The sequence below is a fragment of the Orcinus orca genome, chromosome 3, assembly GCF_937001465.1.
Source record: "Orcinus orca chromosome 3, mOrcOrc1.1, whole genome shotgun sequence".
NCBI lineage: Eukaryota > Metazoa > Chordata > Mammalia > Artiodactyla > Delphinidae > Orcinus > Orcinus orca.
The window spans coordinates 120,241,991-120,268,443 of NC_064561.1; the positions used below are offsets into that span (position 1 = coordinate 120,241,991).

At 36.6% G+C, this 26,453-nt stretch overlaps 1 protein-coding gene across 6 annotated transcripts in view; it reads right to left on the minus strand.

The window, feature by feature from the left end:
• The window catches only part of ATG10 (autophagy related 10), a 227,450-nt gene that overhangs the window by 93,370 nt on the left and 107,627 nt on the right, over nt 1-26,453 (minus strand). For 4 of the 6 annotated variants that reach the window (XM_049708313.1, XM_004281642.3, XM_033409051.2 and 1 more), the window contains one exon: nt 2,428-2,566. In XM_049708313.1, coding sequence (XP_049564270.1) covers nt 2,428-2,566 — 139 coding nt within the window. Of the gene's footprint in view, nt 1-2,427; nt 2,567-26,283; nt 26,318-26,453 lie in introns of all 6 variants that reach the window. The other 2 variants (XM_049708312.1, XM_049708311.1) reach the window with 1 other exon arrangement.

Genomic DNA, 26,453 nt, shown 5'->3' on the forward strand with positions numbered 1-26,453 from the left:
GGAATTACTTACCACTTTCTTTACCTAAAAAAAGAGGTACTGAAATAAAATTTAGAGCAAAGCAGAGAAACTAATTTTTACTGAGTCAAATGCAAAAAAAAAAAATCCTAAATATCTGTCAAAAACAAGGCTAAGTGAACTATTTTTGAAGCAACAAAAAAAGACCCCTGAGCAAGAAATTTTATAGCCATCCTTTTTCTAGGTCGGAACTCTCTTAGAATGAGACAAAGAAAAATCTGGACCTGGAATAAGAGGAAGATGTTAGGAATCCATTCACCACACTGACAGAGATTTGTTTAAGAGATGAAGGGCCAGAGTAATCACGTAACAAATAAAGAGGGAATGGACTGAGGGGAAAAAAGGAAAAATTCTGACACCAGAGTAAAGGCCGATACATTTTTAGAATACTCATTAGGTTAAGTTAGGTAGAAAAGAGAAAAGAAATTATTAGACTATGATAAAGGAAAGAACCATTTTTCATGTTTCTTCACAGGAAAACATTCAGTATGCTTTAAAAAAATTAAATGTGGTATTTTAATGTACCTGGAAAACCACTAAGTGAATTCCGGAATTAAAAAATTCCTAATGCTCATTCTATAGAACACAGAGTAGGGAGGGTGGAGAACAAGAAATGCTTCCACACAAAATAAATGACTCATTTTGATTTCCTTTATAAAAACGTAAATGAAGAGCATCTTAAAAATATATAAATAGGATCCAAAAAGGCTAGGTTTTTTTTTTGTTTTTTTTTTTAAGAAATAGAAAACCGTCATGAAGAAAAGATCTTAGGAAGTATACAAATTTCATTAAAATATAATTGGATTTGCAGGAACAATTACTGTGCTGAACTGTAAGGGGAGCTGTTGGCACATAAGAGCAAAGTACACGTATGAGCTCATCCGCCGGCCTCGGCAAGACCCACTTCCAGCTAGAAGCAGTCATGTTTCAGCACCTCCGATTCCCTAATGCTGACAAGCTAAACAACTTGTTTTGTCTCTGGGAGCTCTTGTCTGGTGATTAACTGCTTATGGTGAATACTAATTATATGAAAGTACAGTATTGAACAAGTAGTGTCCTATTTCCTCTACCTGCAGCCTTGACATGGCTTTGAATCCAGAAGGTACTGGGTAGAGCCCTTGCAAACCAAAACCTAGAAGGACATTTTTCTTCCCTCTGGTAAATAAATGTATCCCCTTCTACTTTTTAGTATAACACAGCTCACTGACAAGAAACTTCCTTTAACCTCTGGGCTCCAAACCCAATAGAATTACAATAAAGTGAGTGTTTTAAAGGCCTGTAATAATCATACGGATAAATCTGCAGCAAGAGTTTGTGAATTGGTGAACTATCAGTGTCCTCAACTTCCTATGTTCCATGTTGAAAATTTACCCCAAATTGTCAGTTCTTAGGAGCTGCACCTCAGAGTAAAATCTTCTCACCAGGGAGTCTATGAGAATTTGTTCTTGCGTTTTAAATCCTAAGTGCTTGTTAAACCGCCAACACTGCAAAATTAGAGACCATTAAACAATATAAGGCAGCAAGTGATTAAATCTACCAAATACACATCCAAAGCAGCTTAAGCTACTTTTTAATTAAAAATAAAATATCACTGGCTAAATTCAGATGTCTTAGCTATCCAGAAAAGGTTAGAAGCCTGTTCAAAATGCAAAATGCTGCGAAGTCCAGACAGAAAAGGAGAGATAGGGTAGGGGTGGGCTGGGGTTGTCTCTGAGCCCAGGGTGGAGGGGCCTCAAGATGTTGACCCGGTTAAGTCACAGGACATGAAGAGGGGGAGTCCCGGCTGCGCTGCAGGGTGAGGGCTCCACGCGGCTGCTCATTAAATAAGCTTTATTAGCCAAGGCCTCAGAGGAGACAGGGTGTTCCACCTTCTTGGCAAGGGGGATGAGTTGAGTAACAGCATCGCAGGAAGCTGAGGTATTGGAGCTGTATAGATGGCCGAAGGAAATGTTAGTGCTATTTTTAAATATAGCTTAAATGATTGATAAACAGTTCCTGAAATAATAATTTGTGCTTGGGGAAGGAGACATGGGGACTTTTGAGTTAATGGGATCACTTGAGATTGAAAGAAATTTTTACTGTAAAGTTAGAAGTAAATAAACATTGTAGCTTTAAGTTGTTCCTCCTTGTTTAAAGTAAAGAAAAGAAAAAGGGCCAGGGGGCTTAGTCAACGCTGGGCAGGAGGCCAAGAATCTGAAGATCAGACTTAAGGCTGGGATGATATCATTCACTCTGAAGTCTTGATACTCTTTCTAAAGCATGAGAAAATTTACTGGTAAAACCTTACCTCACCCACAGTTTTCTTATTTTTAACTCTATTTTTTTCTCTCAAGAATAATTTTCCAAATCTGCTTTCTGCCTTATATGTAAATGCTATGAATTTACATTTAGCTTCCAACATGGTCTTACCTAAAAAGCTTGCCCTAAAGTAAAGCACAGGCACTTGGTAGCTGCAGGAATATAAGACATGATACTCATATTTAATCACTTCGGTTGCTGTGGTGGTCTCCGTCACCTCAAAATCATCCAGGGGTGGCTCTAAAGCCTCCTGAAAAAAAGCAAATACAAAAACTAAATGTGTCTGTCAATAAAAAGAAGTCCTTTAACACAGAGAGAGAAAGATGAGGTTTTCTTCTTGCAAAATAACAGTTAAATAAATATAGGACTATGAGGTAAGGAAAAGGGAGTTTCCCACATTAATGTTTAACATTTGAGTCCTGGGTAAATAGTAAAACCAGAAAACAGCATTAAGTAATTCCAGATTGTTTTTGAGAGACAAAGCAGCTCTGGGTAAAGAAACAGGAAGAAAAAAAAAAAAAGTAAAAAGATCTATTGCAACAGCAACTCTGAAAAATCTTTACTGTACAATTTTAGCAACAAGATGATGACTATACAAGCTACCTTCTTCCTTACCTGTGAAAGCTAAAAACATCCTAACAATTGAACAAGATACTGCGAAATGTCCCTAAAGATTCTATTGTACTTGCCAAAAGGTGATTCACTGTGTGCTGAACAATTCCCAGTTCCATTTTGAATAAGAAAGCTATTTTGCAAGAGGCTGAATTTGTTAGGTACATTTCAAAACCTGAGATGAATCTGTTTTCTTTATTATTGTGTTATCTTTGACACATTTCTACAATAAATCTTGATTTATAATAGAGTAGATGGTAAATATTAATGTCAACTTAAATGAGGTTTTTTAAACAAAGATGGTTCTAAGCTAGTTCACTTCTCACCTAATCATTCTCCACTGGTTGATTTTTTAATATGTGTGGGGTTTCTTAAGAATGTATCTTAACGTTTGGAAGCAATTAATTGGAACATGTTGAGTCAGAATCTGATTCCAACCACATTCACTTATTTATTTGGGCTGAAGAATTTCCTTTGACATTAATTTAGTAGAAGGAAAGAAGCAGGTTGGTTTGGCTCATTTCTACCTCTCATTAAAACGGTAACAATAATGAACAATCGGGAAGAGCTACAGGAAAGATTTCAAACTTTACCAATATGAAATAAGGTTTCCTGTAGAGATAAGTAAAGCCACATACTACTCTCCAGATGTTATCTGCTTTACTAATTCCCCACTCACAGTCAATTCACTGGGGGAGATATTACACTAGGTAAATCACAGTTGAAGATATTTACAAAATAGCTTTTCACTAAACTCCAGTAAACACTATCAATTAAACACAATGAATTAAATAACCAAAGAGAAACCACTAAAATAAATATTCCAGATACAGAAAATTAATACAATAGCAAGGAAGAGTTTTGTCTATTTTTTTATTTAAATTTTCATTAGGCAAAGATAAATACGTCTTCTTTTAAAGCAATTCTTCTAACCAAAATTCTTTCTTTTTGGGCAAAGATTGGGTTCTTTAGCATTTTTAATTTCTTTTCTTTCGTAACGTTATTAAATCATTGTGATTAAAAATAACTGCAAACACTGCACAAGTACATTAAAAAAAAAAAAAAAAAGTGAAATTCCCCTCATCCCAGCACTTCAGTACCTCAGATTTGTAACCATTTTCAAAAGGTCATTGTGTATTTTTCCAGTCGTTTTTATTTTTTGGTCTGCAAACACGTTTATACACATACATCCACCTACCCTGCCACCTCTGCATCCCCAATTAAGTCATGCTATATATACATATGTTCCTTGATTTGATTTATTCACTCATGAACATACTAGCACGTGCTGCCATGTCAGTGCTGCAGATTTTGCTCCTTCTTTTAATGACTTCACTACATTCCAATATATGACTATGCCATAGTTTTGTGTGTGTTTTTTTAAACATGTCCATATTGCTAGATATTTTAGGTTAATTATAATTTTCTGCTACAACTAATGCTGCCATGAATATCTTAGCACATATATTTTTATACACCTCTGTTTTTCTATGATGCAGATTCCTAAAGGTGACATTAATATATGAGGGGGTACGTACATTTCAAATTTCAATAGATTCTGCCAATTTGTCCTCAGAAAAAGGCTGTATCAATTTATATTACCAGCAAAAATGTAAAAGAATGCCCTTTCCCAATTCCCATAAATACTGAATATTATTTGTTTTTAATTTTTGCCTATTTGATGAATTTTTAAATGTCAGTTTTTTGTTTTAGTTTCTAGTTCCTTGATTACTAGTGAAAGTAAACATCTACTCATATATTTATTGATAATTTATATTCTTCTGTGATGTGCCTGTTCTTATTCCTTTCCTATTTTTCTGATATTTAATTTCCATTTTTTCTTATTGAATTATACAAACTCTTTGTATATTAGAAATAATAACTTATTACTAGAAATATATACATCTCTGTACCATAGAAAAACAAAGGTGTGCAAGTATATTGTGGTATGTATGTGTGTATAAAACACTTTCACTCAGTTTTTTTTAACTTTGTTTCTTGTACATATTATCATAATTTTTTTTTTTTACTTTCATGTAGTCAAAGCTGTACATTTTCTGTTTGCAGCTTCTGAGTTATCTATCTTCATTAGAAGGACTCCTGCTATGTCCCACCTCATCCTTAAAAAATATAAAAATGTTAAACTCCTCTATTCTACACACACATACTCTGTCTCTCTCACATACATACATGTTTTTAAATTGACATTTAGATCATTAATCCATCTGAATTTTGTTTTTGTGTATGGTGTGAGGTAAGAATATTTCCCAAATGATTTCTAATAGACCATCATTTTCCCATTGATTTTTAATGCCACTTTTACCATAAATTAGATTTGTGTGTATGTGTGTATTTATTCTCTATTCTTCTCTATTAAGCTATTTCTCTTCTTAGACCATCACTGTCCAGTTTGTAAATAAATATTGAATTCGGTCATTAATTTCTGCACAAAACTTCAGAAATAGTCTGCCTGAGACTCAGTCCTGCTAGGGAGGATAAAATTCCTGGAAAGACTGTCCTTCACCCAAACTCAAATTAAGCACTCAGGTATGTGCTGGGGTTGACACCAGGTTCTTGCAACTGGTGATCAATTAGACATAGATTCAGATTCTCTGGAACAGTTTGGAGGCCCACAGAATAAGAGAGAGGGGACAGAAAAAGCTTCTTCAAGAGCTATTAGAAGTTTCACTCCAGTCACTGTTCTCACTGGCAGCTGAGTAACTTTGTAGGATTTGAAGTCTGGAGTACCTGTCCTCTAATTGCGAGTGCTGCTATGTCAACCCAGCCCCTTGCTCTGAGCAGCCACCTACAGGCAAAGACATTTTTGCATCCTTAACTCGTATTAAATGAACTGAATTCTTGGACTGTTTCTGCTAGGATCTTTCCATCATTCGTGGTCACCTTCATGATGCCCATGCAAATATCATCCTGTGAAGTCATGCAATTTGGAAATCTCGGACTTCTACATACTTTCTGTTTCCCTTTCCCAAAGTGCCAGATGGTTTTAGAACTTAAAGACCAAGGTTCTTGTCTTATTCATCTTTGTATTCCCAGAGACTCTAACACAGAGCTGAGAACACTGGTAAGCAATATTTTCTGCAGCAGTTGCACATCTGGTTCCTCCCATTTAAGTATATTATAACAAACATCATAGGTGATTTACCAGCAAGCCTACTCTGACCCTAAATTCTGAAAAGAAGTAAATGGAGGAGTAAAAATGCAAAAGGTCACCAAAGATGATATACAAATGGCAAACAGGCATATAAAAAATAATTCGATATCATTAGCCATCAGGGAAATGCAAATTAAAACTACAATGAGATATCACTACACATCTATCAGAAGAGCTAAAATAACAAACAGTGACATCTTCAAATGTTGGTGAAGATGCAAAGAAACTAGATCATTCATACATTGCTGCTTGGAGTATAAAAGGGTACAGCCGCTCTGGAAAACCATATGGCAGTTTCTTATAAAACTAAACATGTAATTACCATACAGTCCACCAATTACACTCTTGGGCATTTATCCCAGAGAAATGAAAAACCTGTACACAAATGTTCATAGTAGTTTTATTCAGAATAGCCAAAAATTTGAGACAGTTCAGATGTCCCTCAGCAGGTCATGGTTAAACAAATTGTGGTACATCATCCCACACTGCTCGGCAATGAAAAGAGCAAATCGTTGATACACACAATCACCTGAGTGAATCTCCCGGTAATTACGGAGTGATAAAAGCCAATCTGAAAAGGTTACAGACTGTATAATTCCATTTATATAACATTTTAAAATGAAAAAATTTTAGAAATGAAGAACAGAGAACAGATTAGTGTTGAGGGGATGGGCAGAAGGAGGTGGGTATGGTTACAAAATAACATGAAGAGTCCTTGTGATGATGGAATTGTTCTATATCTTGACTACAGTGGTAGATACATGAACCTACACATGTGATAAAGTTGTATACAGCCAAACACACACACACAGACACACACACACACACACACATAGAGATCAGTATAAATAAAATGGGGAAATCTGAATAAGATCAGTGGATTGTATCAATGCCGATACCCTGGTTGTGATATTACACTATAATTTTGCAAGATGTTACCACTGGGGTAAACTGGTTAAAGGGTACGTGGGATCTTTCTGATTATTTCTTATTACTGCCTGTGAATCTGTATTTATTTTAAAATTTCAATTAAAAAATGAAAAGGAAAAAATAGCTAGACAATTTGAGATTCGTTAAAAACAAAATACAATATCTAAGACCTCAGGGCTAACAGTACAGATGGCAGAGGGATTACGTTGATAAAGAGAGACTGATGTCTGGAATTAGCCTTACAATAACACAGGAGAGGTGTCAGTGGATGGAGATGTGGAAGGGGCACGGTTGGCCACGGAATGATGATTGTTGGGGTTGATTGATGGGTCTGCAGGTTCTTTAAACCTTTCAGTCTAATTTTTTGAATATTTTTAGTTCTCATAAATTTTTTTTTAAGGCAACAAAAGTTTCTGCTACCATGTTACAGGATACAGAATCACAGAACTCTAATAGTGAAAGGAACTTCAATCATTCCATCTTGCCCAACACTCACCTTGCTGATCCAAACAAGAAGGCCCAAAAAGGTTAGTGGTTTACCCAATGTCACCCAGATAATTAGAGGCAGAGGCAGGCCTATGACCCACATCTACTGATCCTGAAACCACTGTTCTTTGTACTGGAGAATGCCCTTTCTTAACTGTTATATACTTAATTTGGACTGATGTTCTAGACACCATCAGATTACTATTAACATTTTGAGTACGTTTGTTAATATTTTATTACTTTTCTTTTATTATGTTTTAAAGAGGATTTGGATATATTTAATTTGATATTAAGAGTTAATAGAAAAAGGAGTCACATGTACATTTATTTTCCTCACAATGTTGCTATTTCATTAAATGAGAAGATACCTGTGTTTAGAAAATTACATTCATTCAAAGAGCTAGAAGGTTAAGTAGTTCACATTAATTATAGAAACCTTGATTTTATTGAATTCAATTAACAATAAGTTGACAGTGATCTCTCATTTAGAAAATCTGATATGAATTAAGCTTTACAACTAAATCTCATTAAATAGTGATCATGCTAAAGACACTTCATAGATATTTTATTGAAAGCAAACCCAAATAGTGTACTGTGCTTAGGAAATGAGATCCATATCTCTATTTAGCCTACAGGGAAAAGTAATTGGAGGAAGAAAAACTTTTTTTCTATGACTAGAAATCTCTATTACTATTACTGAGCAAACATAAGCAACGAGATTTATTCATAATGTCCCTTGAGGGAAAGAGATTCTATTTGTTTATCTTCCACCAATCAGGTTCTTAATTCAAACCTAACAGTTACAGGCCAGAATCGTAGCCAAGAAGCCAAAGAGTGACAGAGGGAGAGTACTGGTTCAGGACAGTCTTTAGCTGCATCCACGAGTGGACACATAACCATCTAATCTTTCCATCTAATGGAAAGATGGACTGTGTAACAAACTTTGCTTGATTTTCCTGAGCCAACATCCTTTTAATATTTTCAGAAGTGCTAAAGACTGACAAAGCCTTTGGACAAATCGTTGAAAAATTAATTCCTTAAGAAAGGAAGAATTTTAATTATTAAAACATTTTAAATGAATTATAAAAATAACCTATGTGGGACTCTAAGTAAGCAGGCCCTTTTTGTTTTGTTTCACGTGCTCATTATTTTACAGTGGGGTGGTTTTTTCACTATTTTTACTCCTAGAATGACTCTTTTTTTCATGATCTCTGTGGCTTTTGAGTCCGTGATTGTCACAAGAACTTTGCAAGTGATGGCATTCTTTTAGCAACTGTAAATGTTGCATCCAGTACGCCAGAGAGAGTTCAACACCAGGCAGGCGTGTGTCTGACAGCATCTGGGGTGACACTGGTACCAAGATGATCCCAAGGATAGCATCTCAGTGAGCATCCCCCTTTCCCAGTAACACTATCACTACTCCTGATTTTTTTTGGAAAGAAAGGGGTGCCATTCTTTGCTCTCCAAGCTCCATCAGAGGGGAGCGAATTAGCATCCGCATGGCCAATGTGGGTTCTCACTGAGAGAAAGAATCTGTCTCCTGTGTGGGATTAAAGCCGATGCAGCCTGGCATGCTCAAGGCCAAGGCAGTAGGGAGGGGACACAGAAACCTGCCAAAGCACATCTGGCAGTTTTCTGGATGTTTACTGCTGGCTCCATTGTGCTTCGAAGGCCATGTTTCCTTTAGGACTGTGCGGGAGACAGCAAGACAGCTTGAACCCAGAGTTGGGCAGCTAGCAACTAAGCTGAGCGCAAGGCGGATTGCAGAAAAGGCTGCCTCTGAGATTCCGTGCCAGAGAACACAGGTTCCCCGGCAGAAGGGAATAGTAATAATGGTTAGAGGTACCTAACATATGTCCATGATGATTAGTCCTTACATCAGAACAATATATAAAAAGTATCATTTTCTTAGAAAAAAATAAGGACTCAGAAGCACTTTTTAAAGGAAAACTCAGGTTCTTCTCATCTACTTTTTAAGATTTCTGAGAAGTTAAATGCAAAAGAATTAGCAGGATAAGGGATATGAAAACAAGAGATTCCTTATGTAAATCATGACTGAGTAAAGGAAAAGGGAAAGACTTTTACCTAGTATTCTGAGCTTCAGAATCAGTCAAATGTGTTTCTATTCAGAGTTACCCTTTGCATGCTACATAAGAAAGACCAGCCTCAGTTACAACAGTTCACAGTTTTTCTAAGAACATTTGTGTACATTATGCCATTTGCTCCTCTGGTCTAGAGGAAGGCCCATGGTCACCCAGCAAGTAAGAAACTGAGCCAGAGCACAAATTTAAGCCCCCAGGCTCCAGGCCCAGGATTCCTTCACTCTGCACAGATGATGGGATTTGGGGGAGTAGGGGATGTTAAACATTTGACTCTCGGGCTCCACTCCCAAACTTCTGCTTTTGAACTCAGTAGTTCTGGGACAAACACAAATAGAGGTGGCCATACTCCAGTGAAATTTTATTTACAAAAACAAGCTATGGTCCATAGACCTTAGTGTGCCCACTCCTATGAGTCCATCTTAAGGCCTTCCTTAATTTCATTTTATTGTATTTTTATAAGTAGTAAGAAGAACCTTATTAAAGGACCTGTGTCTCCATTTGGTGAACTTTCCCCCTTTTCTATTTTTTTCTATCTTAGAATGTTTCATTAGATTTCCTGAAGGGATGATAAATTCTAAGCCTTCAAAGAATGATGATAATTGAATCCAACAGGCTGAAGTTTGGCTGAAGTAATTTTCTAAGGTAAGAGATGGCACTACCCTAATTTAAACAAGTGAGATTTTTAATTGTCTTGATGAATAAACTGCAAATTCCTTCAGCATATGAATAAACATCTACACTCAAATCCAGAAATGAGTAAATTTCATTGCCAAAGAGTGAAACTGATAAGGTCTTGATAAACAGACCAAAAGGCAAGCACTAGTAATTTCAGGAGGGGCTATCTCGGTATGTGCACAAGAAACATCATGTCTAGGAATCAGCTGTGAACTGCTCTACAAGTGAGCCTGAGTTCCTTCCCTTTCCTCAAAACTGTCTCTGGATTATGTGGATGTGAATAGGCTTTATTTGTTTGCTTGTTGGCTCTTTTACTAGGAGAACCCCTTAAAAAATTCCACAAGTGCATACCTCGTGCTTGTGCCAGGACAAAGATAGGGGCTGAGGGGTGGTTAAACAATACTATTGCAGCAGCAATGAGAGCACAGTGAACGTTCTCATCTTTCTACTGGAGTGGAAGTGTATATTCAAATCTCAGATAAAAACATCTAGATCTTAGAGAAGCATAGTATAGTCAAATGTGGAAAAGGGCATGGAATTTGTAGTTAGACCTGGGTTCAGTTTCTGACTCTGCACTCTCTGGATGAGCAGACCACTTAATCCCTCTGAGCCTGAGTTTCCTTATTTGTTAAATGAAGGCACTTTCTCCTTGTTTAAAGTGTATTAAACAAGATAAACTATAAAACTATCCGACACATAGTAGGTATACTGATCAGTTTATTTATTCATTCATCAAATGAATACCCTATAGGGTATTTTCTATATTCTACATCAAGGGTCCGCAAACATTTTCTTAAAGGGCCAGGTAGTAAATTTTTTAAGCTTTGTGAACCATGTGTCTCTGTCAAAACCACTCAACTTTGCCACTGTAGCACAAAAGCAGCCTAGACAATATGTAAATTAATGACTGTGGCTTTGTTCCAATAAAATGTTATTTATGGACACTAAAATTTAAATTTCATATAATTTTAGTGTGTCATGAAACACTATTCTTTCTCAACCATATAAAAATGCAAAAACCGTTCTCAGCTTGTGAGCTGTACAAAAATAGGAAGCTGGCCACAGTTTGCCAACCCTTGCTCTAGACTCTGTCCTAGGATCTGGGAACAGAGGGGAGAACAACAGCAGACATTGTGCCCTAAAGGGAAGAGATATGATAAACAATCACACAAATCATTAAAATTATCATCACAATAAGTGCTACTAGAGAAAATGCACAGAGTCCCAGAGTATACATAATTTTACCACATCTATAAATTTTTTATGTGTGGTTTTTACCTTTTTTGTTTCAGCTCTTTCAAATATAAACCAGTTTTATATAGGATTGACCCTTTTAATATCCTAATCCCCATTCCCCAAGGTTTATTTTTTAGTCCAATGACCATATCATCCACCCAGATAGATTTTTAGGAACACCTCTAATCACCCAAGCTTCTTCCTAACAAACCCTTCTTGCAGACACTAAAAATTCTCCTTGCACACTTCATTCTGTCACTACACGTCCTGCCCTCAGCAACAGTTTCTGCTTGAGAATGCCCCATGCCTTTCTTTCTCAGCTTTGAGCAAACTCACATACATGTGTACACATGTACACAGTGTGTGCAGACAGAGCAAATATTCTTTCACTAACCATTAATGAGCATCTACTATACGCTAGGCATGGTGCCACCACTGGAGAGTTAGTGGTGAAATAGAACAGACACAGTCTTTGCTCTCAGAGAGCTTATAACCAGAGGGAGAGTGCAGGAAAAACCAAATCGTTCCATAAACAATTATTTGATTATAGTGTTGCAAGTGCTATAAAAATATAAGAATGTATCTTGGGGTCTCATCTGGTCTGGGGTCAGGGAAAGGCTATGCTATGGCACACACACATCCCTTAGGATGTGAGTGCCCCGAGGGCATGGTTTTTGCCTATCTTATTCACTAAGGTATCCCAAGCATCTTGAACAGTACCTGGCAAATAGTAGGCATTCAATCAATATTTGTTAAATGAAATAAGTGAATGGAATGAGCATAAACTCTCTGTTATCATTTCCGTCCTATAAATCAGGGGTCTTTCAACTTTTTTGATTGTGATTCCTGGAATCAAAAAATTTAAGCATTCATCTTTAATGTGTGTATATTTACCTTCTGATCAGTTATGAACATGTATTTCTGTGTAATATACTATGTACATTTTAAAAGATTAAAGTTGAAAACCTTCATGGATAAGACAAAGATGAGGGAAAAATATTTTCCCAGTGATTATTTTAGTTAGGTGATGATCTGGGCACTGATAGAAGTAGGCGTCCCGCTCTGCTCTTTGCTCTGAGCACCACAGGACCTTCACTGGCCCCTTGCCCTCATCTCCTCTTTGGGCATCTTGCCCATTTTGCCCTCAGCTTTATGGGGCAGTGGCTGTGGCTGAATAAAGTTGCAGAAATGTTGATTTTAAAGTACCCATTGCAAAAGTTAGCACCTAAATGTTCACACATGTAAATCACATGCAAAGGAGCACAGAGTTGCCAGCGTTTCACTGGGCTCCTGGCTTCAGAGCCCGTGCTGCTGAGCACCCAGCCCTGGTCACAGTCCTGGATGACCATACACCCAGACACCAAACGCCCAGATCCTGCCTGCCCGGCAGTCCTGCCTCTCTCTCCAGCACAGGGGCACAGCCTTAATTCAAAACGGACTCCGAAGAACCAGACGTGACCTCCTTCCTCTTCATAAAGAATCTTGTTCTAATCTGCACATAGACAAAGAGCCCTGGGTTCCAAATGTGTAAATCAACACAGTAAATAAAGTGTTATTGAAAAACAGTTATTTAGTAGTGGTACAGACACGTTTTTTTGCCAGTAATATTTTGATGACAGCAATTTGACTGAATACGCTACAGAATTTTTTGTTTGTTCTGCTTTAAATCTTAATTATGACATGGCATTTCAAAAGTCTGGCTTCAGTTTTTTCTCCATTTTTTTGGTAGGTGATTTTAATGGTTGCAACAGCTAAAAAAGATACACAGATCCACGTGGAAGACATATATCACTGGCTGTGCCTAGTAAATCATGACACACGCATTTCAGTCATTTCTCCAAGTCCTAAGAGGTTTGTCTTCATGCTCTGGATGCTTTTCAGTGAGTTGCCAATCAACACAGAGAGCTTCATGTGATCATTAGGCACAATATACACACAGGTTGAGGGTCATCATTAATAACAGTAAATATAAATCCTATCTCAAGAAGTCTTAACTTCAAATTTCGAGAGAGAATTTTTTTTTGAAAGATCAGATTATATTGTCGTTTTTACATTCTGCCATTTTGTTGTTGTTGTTGTTCATTAAAGTTTCTTGGCAGGGATCTTTAAAGTCCCTAGTCTGACAAGTAGGAGTTGTGTTAACTAAAACTGGATGAGATCATCCCACTAAATCCAGGGCACAATAAGTTGTGATACATAACAAAAGCCTGTAGGAGTAAACCACCGATGTTGGCCCCTTCCTAGCACCTGGCTCCCCATTCCCTTTCGGATGCCTTGAGTAACATATAGGACTCCTGGTCTTCTGACAAATGAACTGCGTGAAGACCCAGTGTGAGTCCATGTTTAAATATTAGTAAAGCTTCATTTAAAAAAATAAACAAAGTATAAAAGTAGCTCTAATATTATTTCCCACATCTCAATGGATTGTTCTGCAAGCCCCCTGGGTGCATGTATCCACTTTAAAGACTATGCCGTTGGCCCAGACCATTGTTAAAAAATTACGAAGAAGACAAAATTGATCCTTAGCATCCCCTATATCCAGCTTTTCATGCCCTTGTCTTCCTCTTTCAGCACAAGACTTCCAAATTCAGCCCTTCTGATTTTCAGAGGAAAGGGACTTGAAAAACTCATTTACAGTAAATGTTACAGGCTAGAAATGTGCATCTTACCAAGAGTCTTTTCCTTTGAAAAGAAGTTTCCTTTGAAATGAATCACTGACCACGCAGTTACTGTAAAGGAGAACCAGACATGGGGGAAGAGGGGCAGCAGCGGCAGCTTCCCTGGCACCCTTCAGAACACACCCAGGGGACTGACTGCCTACTGTACTGAGGAGAAGGCCAAACCTGCCAAGGACAAGGATGGTGCAAAGTGGCAGGTGGACATGACCAGAGCCTCATGATTTGTCTCTGAGGTAACAGAAATTGCTCCTGGAAGGAATGTGACTTCCAAATGCTGGACCCCCATTCTCCCTGTTACCAAGCATAGGCATTCAACCACTTTTTCTATTTGTAATGCTAATGATAAATCAGGATGCAACAGAAGTTTCCAAACAATAAAATAAAAGAAGCGTAAGCTGGTAATACTGAATTAATGTATTTTCCTGGTTACTTACAATGGTAGAGAATTATTTGCATAGTAAGGAAAATGCTAATTTCATTAAAGTGCTGTTAGATAAGGCTTTTAGACTAACTTGGAGCACCCTAAAAAATTACATAGAGGGACTTGATTTGTCAGTTCTAACCTCTTTAGAATCGTTTGCCTGCACAGGTGCCACACGTGGAGGAAAAACCAAATCCAGAACTGACTTGTTTCCTAAATGAACTGGGAAGTTGTCATTAAGAAGCATCTGCTACTTTATTGCCTTCATGTAAAAGCATTCTTGTACCGCTATAACGGACTACTGAGCAGATGTTTTAGAGCACTATACCCACAGCAATACGTGTATCATAAAAAAGGTGAGGAGCTACAACATAATTAATGATTTCAGTTCCTCGATAAATGAACTTCACTTTTTTTAAAAAAATGGATTTAAAGTTGTGTCACGAATTTCAACTTTTAACTCAAGCAATTCTTGCAAGAAAGTGAACAGAAAATCACTTACAGCAATAAATAACAAAGGGTCAAACCCAGCCTTACACCCAACATGATGAAATCTGAGGGTCCAGAAAAGGCTTCTCCAGACCAGACCACTCTACCACCTCCCCATGGATCAGCCAGAGAATTCACCATTGGAGATCGACTTCATTCACACAACGCTGGGAATGTAACATAATACAGAACCTACTTTTACCTAATTACACTACTATTCTAAAATCCCCCAAATCTGAATTCCAAAACACACTGTAGCTCAAGAACTGTAGGAATGTAGGTTTTTGGTACCTTCTGCCTTTGTTTGATTTTAGATTTGTCTTGAGCATAAACAAAATAATATAGATAGAAGTGTGTTGACCTCCTCGAACAAAAGGCACTAAATAAATTCCTGAGCAAAAACTAGATTAGGGGCTTCCCTGGTGGCTCAGTGGTTGAGAGTCCGCCTGCCGATGCAGGGGACACAGGTTCGTGCCCCGGTCCGGGAAGATCCCACATGCCACGGAGCGGCTGGGCCAGTGAGCCGTGGCCGCTGAGACTATGCGTCCGGAGCCTGTGCTCCACAACGGGAGAGGCCACAACAGTGAGAGGCCTGCTTACCGCAAAAAAAAAAAAAGAAACATTGGAGAAAAAGAGAATAGGGGTAAAGGGGGGAAGAGAGAAAAGAAATAGGAAGAGGAAGGGAGACAAATGAAGAGAGAAGAGAGACAAGACAAATTATGATAAAAAGCCAATAGCATCAATAAAAAGTGAAAGCTAAAGTAAGACTAAACAAAATAACAACACAAACAAGCTTTATGCTTCTATTCTCCAATTATACTGTTGCCAAAATCTAGTCCCCAAAACTTTTATACAGAAAGATAAAGGAGAGACAGAAAGAAAACAGAGACTATGCACATGGCTGAAATATTTAAGAACTGCCTGAGGGATCTGATGAGACACTTATCAATATTCAAAAGGAGATCACAACCCATACACCCAGAAGGAATACATCACCCCTCTGTTCTATAACCACCATTGCACTCATCAGCTCTATTTTACATCTGAATCTTTGTCTAATCCATCCCTGTGCAAGAATAGTCTCCCTTCACCTTTAGAACATAGGGTGTTATTAAATTTAACTTATTAAATTTTGGCTTAAAATTCCTCTGTCCTAGAACATCTTCAATGACTAACCATATCAGCCTAATGTTTGACCAAATCTCTTTAACAATAAAATTTTGCAATTATTATATTTGTATGTTCAAGTCTCTGTGAACTGGGCTTATTTTGGAATGGCAGTTATAGTTCCTAGAAAACTTTTCAGCTATGTGAGTATTTTTATTCACTGGGATTCTTGGAGCTTTCTCTTTACCATGGTCCACCAATGGTGAACAGTTTTAAAATTCCCATTTAAAATATTAGAACTTTACACCTTCAAAAACTCCCCCAGGAAAATCAAAACCCAACTCAGAGGCAAATATTTTAAAGTATGATTATTTAGAAAGGTCTCAGTCCTTTTAAAAAGGTGATTTCTTAAATTAACACATTTATAATTTCCATATCTGCCTCTCAAGCTCATATACTTCAGAAATCCAAAGCAATAATCCTAATTATTGAGGTCCACAATCACAAACTTTTATTCATTCAATAAACATTAACTGAGCATCTAGTATACCTAAAACAGTATACTGAGTAGATTCAAAAATAAAAACATGACAGATAAACCCACGAGTCATTTCCACAAGTGACTATAACACACATCAAACTGTTATAATGCCTGCATAAGAAGTAAACAGTGTTTATGGGATTACAAATGAAGACCTCAATCCTAACTGGATCCTACAAGGATGCAAGAAGTCTCAGCCTAAAAGGTGTCATTTAGCTTGAATAATGGATGATTCCAACTGGTAGAAATGAGGCATAGGTTATTCCAGGCAGAAAAGATGGCAAGATCTAAGGTACAAGAAAATGAAACTCATGGTCAGTTTAGCAAGTCACCCTGTTTGTTTGGAACATAGTTGTATGAGAGATTTAATATATGATAGAATTGTTAGTCTGAAGTCAGATTGTAGAGGACTGAAGTATAGAACTTAAACTATATATATATATTTTTTAATAGATCTTTATTGGAATATAATTGCTTCACAGCACTGTGTTAGTTTCTGCTGTACAACAAAGCGAATCAGCCATATGCATACACATGTCCCCACATGCCCTCCCTCTTGAGCCTCCCTCCCATTCTCCCTATCTCACCCCTCCAGGTCATCACAAGGCACTGAGCCTATCTCCCTGTGCTATGCTGCTGCTTCCCACTTGCTAACTATTTCACATTCGGTAGTGTATATATGTCGATGATACTCTCACTTTGCACCAGCTTTGCCCTCCCAACTCATGTCCTCCAGTCCATTTTCTATGTCTACCTCTTTATTCCTGCCCTGCAACAAGGTTCATCAGTACCATTTTTTTTTTTTTTAGATTCCATATATATGCGTTAGCATACGGTATTTGTTTTTCTCTTTCTGACTTACTTGACTCTGTATGACAGACTCTAGGTCCATCCACCTCACTACAAATAACTCAATTTTGTTTCTTTTTATGGCTGAGTAATATTCCATTGTATATATGTGCCACATCTTCTTTATCCATTCATCTGTCGATGGACATTTAGGTTGCTTCCATGTCCTGGCTATTGTAAATAGTGCTGCAATGAACATTGTGGTACATGTCTCTTTTTGAATTATGGTTTTCTCAGGGTATATGCCCAGTAGTAGGATTGCTGGGTCATATGGTAGTTCTATTTTTAGTTTTTTAAGGAACCTCCATACTGTTCTCCATAGTGGCTGTATCAATTTACATTCCCATCAACAGTGCAGGAGGGTTCCCTTTTCACCACACCCTTTACAGCATTTATTGTTTCTAGATTTTTTAATAATGGCTATTCTGACTTGTGCGAGGTGATACCTCATTATAGTTTTGATTTGCATTTCTCTAATAATTAGTGATGTTGAGCATCTTTTCATGTGCCTCTTGGCCATCTGTAGGTCTTTCTTGGTGAAATGTCTATTTAGGTCTTCTGCCCATTTTTTAACTGGATTGTTTGTTTTTTTGATATTGAGCTCCATGAGATGTTTGTATATTTTGGAGATTAATCCTTTGTCTGTTGTTTCATTTGCAAATATTTTCTCCCATTCTGAGGCTTGTCTTTTTGTCTTGTGTATGGTTTCCTTTGCTGTGCAAAAGCTTTTAAGTTTAATTAAGTCCCATTTGTTTATTTTTGTTTTTATTTCTGTTACTCTAGGAGGTAGGTCAAAAAAGATCTTGGTATGGTTTATGTCAAAGAGTGTTTTTCCTATGTTTTCCTCTAAGAGTTTTATAGTGTCTGGTCTTACCTTTAAGTCTTTAATCCATTTGGAGTTTAGTTTTGTGTATGGTGTTAGGTAGTGTCAAACTTAAACTATATTTGATAGGCACTGGTGATCATAAGGAAGTAGTTGTGAAGCAGTGCAGTCTAACAAATTAAGAAGGAAGACTTTGGAGTTGCTCTGCCTGGGCTTAGAACTTGATTGCACCATTTATTAGCTGGGTGACATCACAAGTTAATCAAGCTCTCTAAGGTTCAGCTTCCTCATTTGTTCAACAGAGATGATAATGATAATATCTGGTTTATGGAGCTGCTGGGAGGGCTAAATGAAACAGTTCATGTAAAACACTTAGGGTACTGCTTAGCACATAAGAAAATAATGTTAGATGATGACGATGGTGATTATCCATGTAGTAGAGTAATATGATTAGAGCTTTGTTTTCAAAAGGATAATCTGGAAACAAACTGAAGGATGAATGGGAAATTAGAGAGAAAAGACCTGGTGAGATAAGTTAGAAGCCTTTCTAAATAGAATGATCCTCAAGAGAGATCATAAGAGGTTTTTTAAAAAATAGTTAGAAATAGTAGTGGGAAAGAGGGAACAAATAAGAGAGATGGTCCAAGAGAGTATTTATTTGTCTAAGCAAATCACTGTTGAATGGAAGGGGCCAAAATGAAGCCCATCCATTAGACAATACCAATGTTTTGAGCCTGAATAACTGAGAAGATGATAGTGTCATTAACTGTAAAAGGGACATCAGTACTAGGTACTATTTTGGAGATGCTGATTTAAGACATCTGGATTCTATAGTCCACTGAATTTGTAGGGCAAAAGTCTGAAGAGAGACGGGTACTGTAGAAATGGCTTTAATAATTGTTACCAACATTTGAGCATTAACCATAAATTATATGTATACTATAAACTATGCATGCCAATGTGATAAGCAACCCTATATGGTATTAGTATTTTACCCAGAGTGGGTCCTAAAGATCTTGGCTACACATCTTGCCTAAGGTCACAATTAGTAAGACGTAGAGCCAGAATTCTGCCCATGTATATAACTTTAAAGCTTGAATATACTTTGGATTTGAGTCATCAGCATAAAAGGAGTAACTGGAACAACTCCAGTAGTAGTAGATGAGATTTCTAATTGAAAAATAAGACAAGGCCGGGAAAAAATCTTGAGGAATACCATATTTCAGAGATAGAGGATGAGGGGAGCTGGCAGTGAGAACTTTACAGATAAAGAAGAAAAATAAAGATTTGAAAATTATATGGGGGCTTCACTGGTGGCACAGTGGTTAAGAATCTGCCTGCCAATGCAGGGAACATGGGTTCAAGCCTTGGTCCGGGAAGATCCCACATGCCACAGAGCAACTAAGCCCATGTGCCACAACTACTGAGCCTGCGCTCTAGAGCCCGCGAGCCACAACTACTGAGCCCGCATGCCTACAGCCCATGCTCTGCAACAAGAGAAGCCACCACAATGAGAAGCCCACGCACCGCAATGAAGAGTAGCCCCCGCTCGATGCAACAAGAGAAAGCCCGCGCACAGGATTGAAGACCCAATGCAGCCAAAAAATAAATATAATAAATAAATAAAATTTAAAATAAATATATAAATAACATGCCTATACTGCTATTTCTAAAAAAAAAAAGGAAAATGACATGTAAGTCACAGAAGGAAAAGCTTCCAGCAGACCATGGTCAACAGCCTTGAATGTTACAGAGAAATGAAGGATAGTCTGAGGAGAAATTTTGAATTGATGGTTCAGTTATCACTGATGTCTTTTAAGAGAGAAATATCAAAAGCATACTAAGAGAAAATGCAAAACTATAAAGAGTGGTATAAACTTGTGGTGAGGAACTATAAGTATTAAAAATAGATAACCCTATTAAGAAATGACATAGAAAAACAGAAAGATAACATATAGGTAGCTTGAGGTGATACCAATGTGAAAGTGAGAGCTTTAAAAATATATATATGTAAATCTGAAATTGGGTTTATCTGGAAGTTAAATGGAATGAGTCAGTTGAGAAGGAGGAACTGAAGATGCTAAGAGACTCAGACTTAGTGATAGAGCAGAGGATGCCCAAGTGGTAAAGTCGGAAGAGTGCCTAACAGACCAATCCTCCTCTAAATAACAGATATACATTCCAGGGGGGAAAACCTATTTGAAGGCTTTGGAGACTCAACTAAGGAAGACAGATTTTTGAGGGGAGTCAACATCTGGAGCAAGTGACTTGTTTTTTTCTGTTCTTCTCTAGAAGCAGCTGCAGTGGAAGTGGTGGTGGCAAAGGAACTGGCGGAAGGAAGTCAGCTAAAAGTCCCATCACCTCTCTGAGTAGAGAAACAGGGAGAAAAAGCCTGGAGCAACCACAGCTGCTGGAGAATATGGAGGAAGCCCCAGAAATGAGGGAGATAAAGAAAACGAACCTTAAATTCCATGTTCAAACTCAGTCTAAGTCTCTGGCTGACTCCTGAGCATGAATGTGTGGAACAAACTGAAAGCAGCTGGGAGCTAAGTTGTAAAAAACTGAACTGAGATCTCAGCCACAGCCTACTATAGGCATGGCAGTTTGCAGTTTGAATCCAAGTTAATTGAATGCTAAAAGGAAATATCAACACTCTTTGGAAGAATGTAACTAAATCCAGAGCCTCCAAAACATAACAGTTAAAATATCCAAGATACACTCAAGAATTATTCAACATAGGATGATCAGGGAATATGTGACTCAATCTGCTGAGAAAAGTTGAACCAGATGTCAGCAATACTAAATAAGGACCTTAAAGAAACTATTATAAGATACTCAGTAAGGTAAAGAAAAATATGCTCATACTAGTTAAAAAGACAGGATATTTCATGAGAAAGAGGAAATGCAAAAAACAAAACAAAAAAAACCCAAACAAAAAACACCAAATGGAAATATCAGAACTAAAAAAATAAAAATATTTGTGATTAAAAATTCAATGGATGAGATTAATAGCAAACTAGAGACAACAGAGGAAAAAGTTATTAAACTACACAGTAGACAAATTGAAATCAGGCAGTCTTAAAAAGGAAAAAATTGAAAGAACATGAACAGAGAATCTGAGGCTTGTCCATCAGATATATAAAACTGGGTTACCAGAAGAATAGTTGAGAGAGAGAATTGAGCAGAAAAATGAGATTTGAAGAAACAGTGGCAGAAAATGTCCCAAATTTGGTGAAAGAAATAAATTTACTGATTCAAGAAGTTTAGAAAATCACAATCTAATAAATGCAAATAAGTCCACACCTAGGCACATTATAATCAACTGATGAAAACCAAAAATAAAGAGAAAATATTAAAAGTAGCAAGAGAAAAACAACACACTACATACAGGAAAACAACAATTAGAATTATCATGTATTTCTCATCAGAAACATTGTAGGCAATAAAACAACATCTTTAAAGAAACCTGTATCTTGCAAACATATCCTTTAAGAATATAGGTGAAATAAAGATATTTTCTGATAAAGGAAAACTAAGGCTATTCACTGTCACCAGACCACACTACAGAAATGACAAAGAAATTCTTCAAGCTAAAGAGAAATGATACCATAGGGAATTCGGGTTTTGAGGAATGAATAAAAAGCACTGGAAATGGTAAATATTTGGGTAAATATTAAGGAGTATAATTTTATCTTATATTTAAAAAATACCTGAGAGCTTAAAGCAAAACATTATAACACTATCATGTGAGGTTTATAATGTATGTAGATATAACATACAGGATAACATATAAAGTGAGGGATGTGGTAAATGGATGTATATAACTGCAAGGTTTCTACATTTTATGTGAAGTGTCATAACATTAACTCTAATTAGATTGCAGAAAGTTAAGAATGTATACTGTAATATATAATAAGTCAAAAAATAGTGCAAAGAGGTTTATTGCAAAAGTTAATAGAGAAATTAAAATGAAATTCTAAAAATTCATCCAAAAGAAAGCAGGCAAGAGGAAACGGAAGAACAAAAACCAAAAGTGGGATAACAGAAAAAGTGTCAGACTTAAATCAGTCACATTAACTATTACATTACATGTTAATGCACTAAGTACTTCAATTAAAAGGTGGAGATTGGGCTTCCCTGGTGGTTCAGTGGTTGAGAGTCTGCCTGCCGATGCAGGGGACACAGGTTCGTGCCCCGGTTCGGGAAGGTCCCACATGCTGCGGAGCGGCTGGGCCCGTGAGCCATGGCCTCTGAGCCTGCGCATCCGGAGCCTGCGCATCCGGAGCCTGCGCTCCGCAACGGGAGAGGCCCGTGTACCGCAAAAAAAAAAAAAAAAAAAAAAGGTGGAGATTATCAGAATGGATTTTTAAAAGAAAAAGCAAAAGCAGTCTCTGTCTACAAGAGAAAAATAATTAGGTAGAAAAAGATAAATCATGTAAACAATAAACATGTAGGCTAGTGTAGATATATGGTACATATATTAGTACCAGAGAAAGTAAACTATAAGATAAAGAATATCACTGAAGATAAAAAGGGATACTTTGTAATGATAAGAGTCAACTTTTCAACAAAGTCATTAGGCACATATACATTTTTAATCATAAGTGTATATGTGCCTAATGACAGAGCCTAAAGCTGACAGAATTAAAAGAAGAAATAGACAAATCCACAACCATAGTAAGAGACTTTAGCACCTCTTTCTCAGCAATTGATAGAAAAACTAAACTAAATTTTAGTCAAGACATAGAGGATTTATGATTTAACTTATATTTTTAGAATAGCATGGCCCCCAAACTGTAAAATATTGATTCTTTTTAAGTACACATGGTACATTAACCATGATAGGCTATACGCTCGGCAATACAAGTCTCAATACATTTAAAAGGACTGAAACCATACAGAGTATCTCTGACTACAATGTGATTAAATCAGAAATCACTGCCAATAAGATATCTAGGAGAACTCTCAATATTCTGAAATTAAACAACACACTTCTAAATAATCCATGGGTCAGATTAAAAAATTTACAAAGGTTATTATAAAATACCTCATTCTTTATGAAAATATAACAAGTAAAGTTTGTGGGATTCAGCCAAATCAGTGTTTAGAAGGAAAATTATAGCTCTAGGGGCTTATATTAAAAAAGAAGAAAAGTCCAGAATTAATGACCTAAGTTTCAACCTTTAGAAGAGCAAAGTAAACCCAAAGCAAATAAAAGTAAGGAAATAACAAAGATAAGAGCAAAATCAACAAAAGAGAAAATAGACAAATCAGAGGAAATATAGACCAAAAAACTGATTCTTTGAAAAGATCAATAAAATCCACGAACACCTAGTGAAACTGATCAAGAAAAAAAGAACAAAAATCATCAAAATCAGAAATGAAAAGGTACTATCACTAAAGATCCTACAGACATTAAAAGTATAACAAGAAAATGTTCTGAACTGTACACCAAAAAGTTTACAATTCATATGAAATAGATAAATTTCATGAAAGAACAAGTTATTGAAGCTCACTACAAAACATATAAATAAATACTCTAAGTAGCTCTCTACCTTTAAAGAAATTGGCTATAGTTTAAAACCTTCTCACAAAAGAAACTCCAGGCCCAGATGGCTTCACTGGTAAACTCCATAAAATATTTAAGGAAGAAATAGTACCAATTCTACCCAAAATCTTTACAAAAAGAGAAGAAGTATAAACACTTGCCTACTCATTTTATTAGGACAGAATTACCTTGATAACAAAACCAGAAAAGAAAATACAAGAAAACTATAAATCAATATCCCTCATGAACATAAGCACAAAAGTCCTTAACAAAATTTGAGCAAACTGATTCTAGCAATATATAAAATGTTAACACATGACCAAGTGGGGTTTATCACAAGAATGCAAAGTTAGTTCAACATTCAAAAATCAGTTTAATTCATCACAATGACTGAATAAAGGAGAAAAACCATACAGTTTTCAAATAGATGCAGAAAAAGCATTTGCAAAATTCAACACCCATTGATGATTAAAACACTCACCAAACTAGAAAGAGAGGGATCTTCCTCAATCCAATAAAATGCATATAAAAAATCCTTCAGGTAACATATTTAATGATGAAACACTGCATTTTGCAAAATTTAAGGGCAATTCAAGGTTTTTAAAATTAGGCTAAAGTGACAGGGCAAGAAGGTAGAATCAGTACCACCTCGGAGCTGAGACTATAACATGAGGCTATCTGGTAGGCAATTGGGACCTTTCATGCTATTTTTTTTAATAGCTTTACTCGTGTGTGTGTGTGTGTGTGTGTGCATGTGTGTAATTACACTCCTTAATTAGAATTTTGGGTTATAAAAATAGATTATCCTTAAGACAGAAGAAACTAAATCAAAGAAAGGAAATTCCTGACTCTTAAGCATAATTTTTATATATTCATTATTATTTTATTTCTTCCCTTTCTTCTTTCTTTTCTTTCTTTCTTTCCCTTCCTTCCTTCCTTCCTTCCTTCCTTCCTTCCTTCCTTCCTCCCTCCCTTCCTTCCTTCCTCCCTCCCTCCCTTCCTTCCTTCCTTTCTAAAGTAAGCTACATTTGTGGGCATCTCTGGGCATTTTGCCCAACTTAGCTTAATCGTTTTTTCATCTGTTCAGTCTTTTCTAGGTACATGGTGACTGATAACTTTTAGATAATAATTTAGCATTATCTCTTCACTTTTATGCCCCCTTCCAAACTAGGATTATGACTTGAGACCAAAAGAGGGTGTCAGGCATTTTCTGTTCTATCCACAGATACTTTAAGAAAAGGACACACCAAAGTTGAACCCTCAGAAGCAATTTTCTTAATTAGTAATGATTGTGTTCAAATTGGGTATATCAGTTTAAGAAACCCTTTAAAGCATGATAGGCTTCAATAACAAAAATATTTAAATTACAGGTTATTAATTCCTATATCCTACTCTAATTGTAATTCTCAGTAGATGGCTTCAAATTCTGTTCTTACCAAAATAAATCCCAAAATTTAAGGAGTAATATTTTATTGATAATATACTTATTACAAACATGCCCAAAATATTTCATCTTCTGGATATACTAAAAAAGGGTCCACAGATATCAGGGGAATAAAACAAAAAGTAGATAATCTATTTTTTTTTTTTTATTTTTTTTTTTTATTTTTTTTTTTTGATAATCTATTTTTAATCTAACCATTTCCTTTTGTTTTAACAAGTAGTTTAGGGTTAGACTAGGCTGTACAGGCACTGCCTCCAACTTCTAATTGTAAAAAGCAGTCTTCATAAATAAAGCAAAAATGTCCAGCTTCCAAAAGAAACTTAGTCTATTTCACAGCTTTGCAAAGGACCCACGCAAATTAGGAAATGCCTGAAGAGGGCATTTATGTCCTATGTCACCTTCTCAGTGTCTCCTGCTAGCAGGATCAGAGGACTGCAGTCATCTATGGCCATGATACCCCCAAATTAACAATTCTTTTTACACCAATCTGAAGAATTAACTATAGAAATGGTGATGTGACCTCTCAAGGAAAAAGGCTGTGTAGGATGGTATAACCTTTACTCCTAGGTCCCGGGTTACCGAACCCCATCTTGCAGAATGTAATTTTATCATTTCACTCATTTAACGAATACTTTGAAGACTTATGAGCACAAGTTATTAAGATTTCAAATATATTCAAGGTAATAAATATGAATCTTCCTGCCAGAAATATTAGAACCCTTTAAACCTAAATGGGTAGATAATACTTCTACTCTCCAGCCTGATCCAGGCCATTTGACCTCTAAATCACCTTACTGCCTCTTGGCTTAAATCTTGGCTGCATTACAATCATTCCTTTGGGGTCCAGTACTTACTTTTCTGCTCAGCCATGAGAGATTAAAATGTTGCCTGGAAAAGAGAGTATGGTATCAACAAAGACGGTGAGATTCGTTAGAGGAAATGGATGAAGCTAATAAAAACAAAACAAACAAACAGAAAAAGTAAATGCAGGGATTCTTTTGTGTCACTTCTTTTATCCATTACC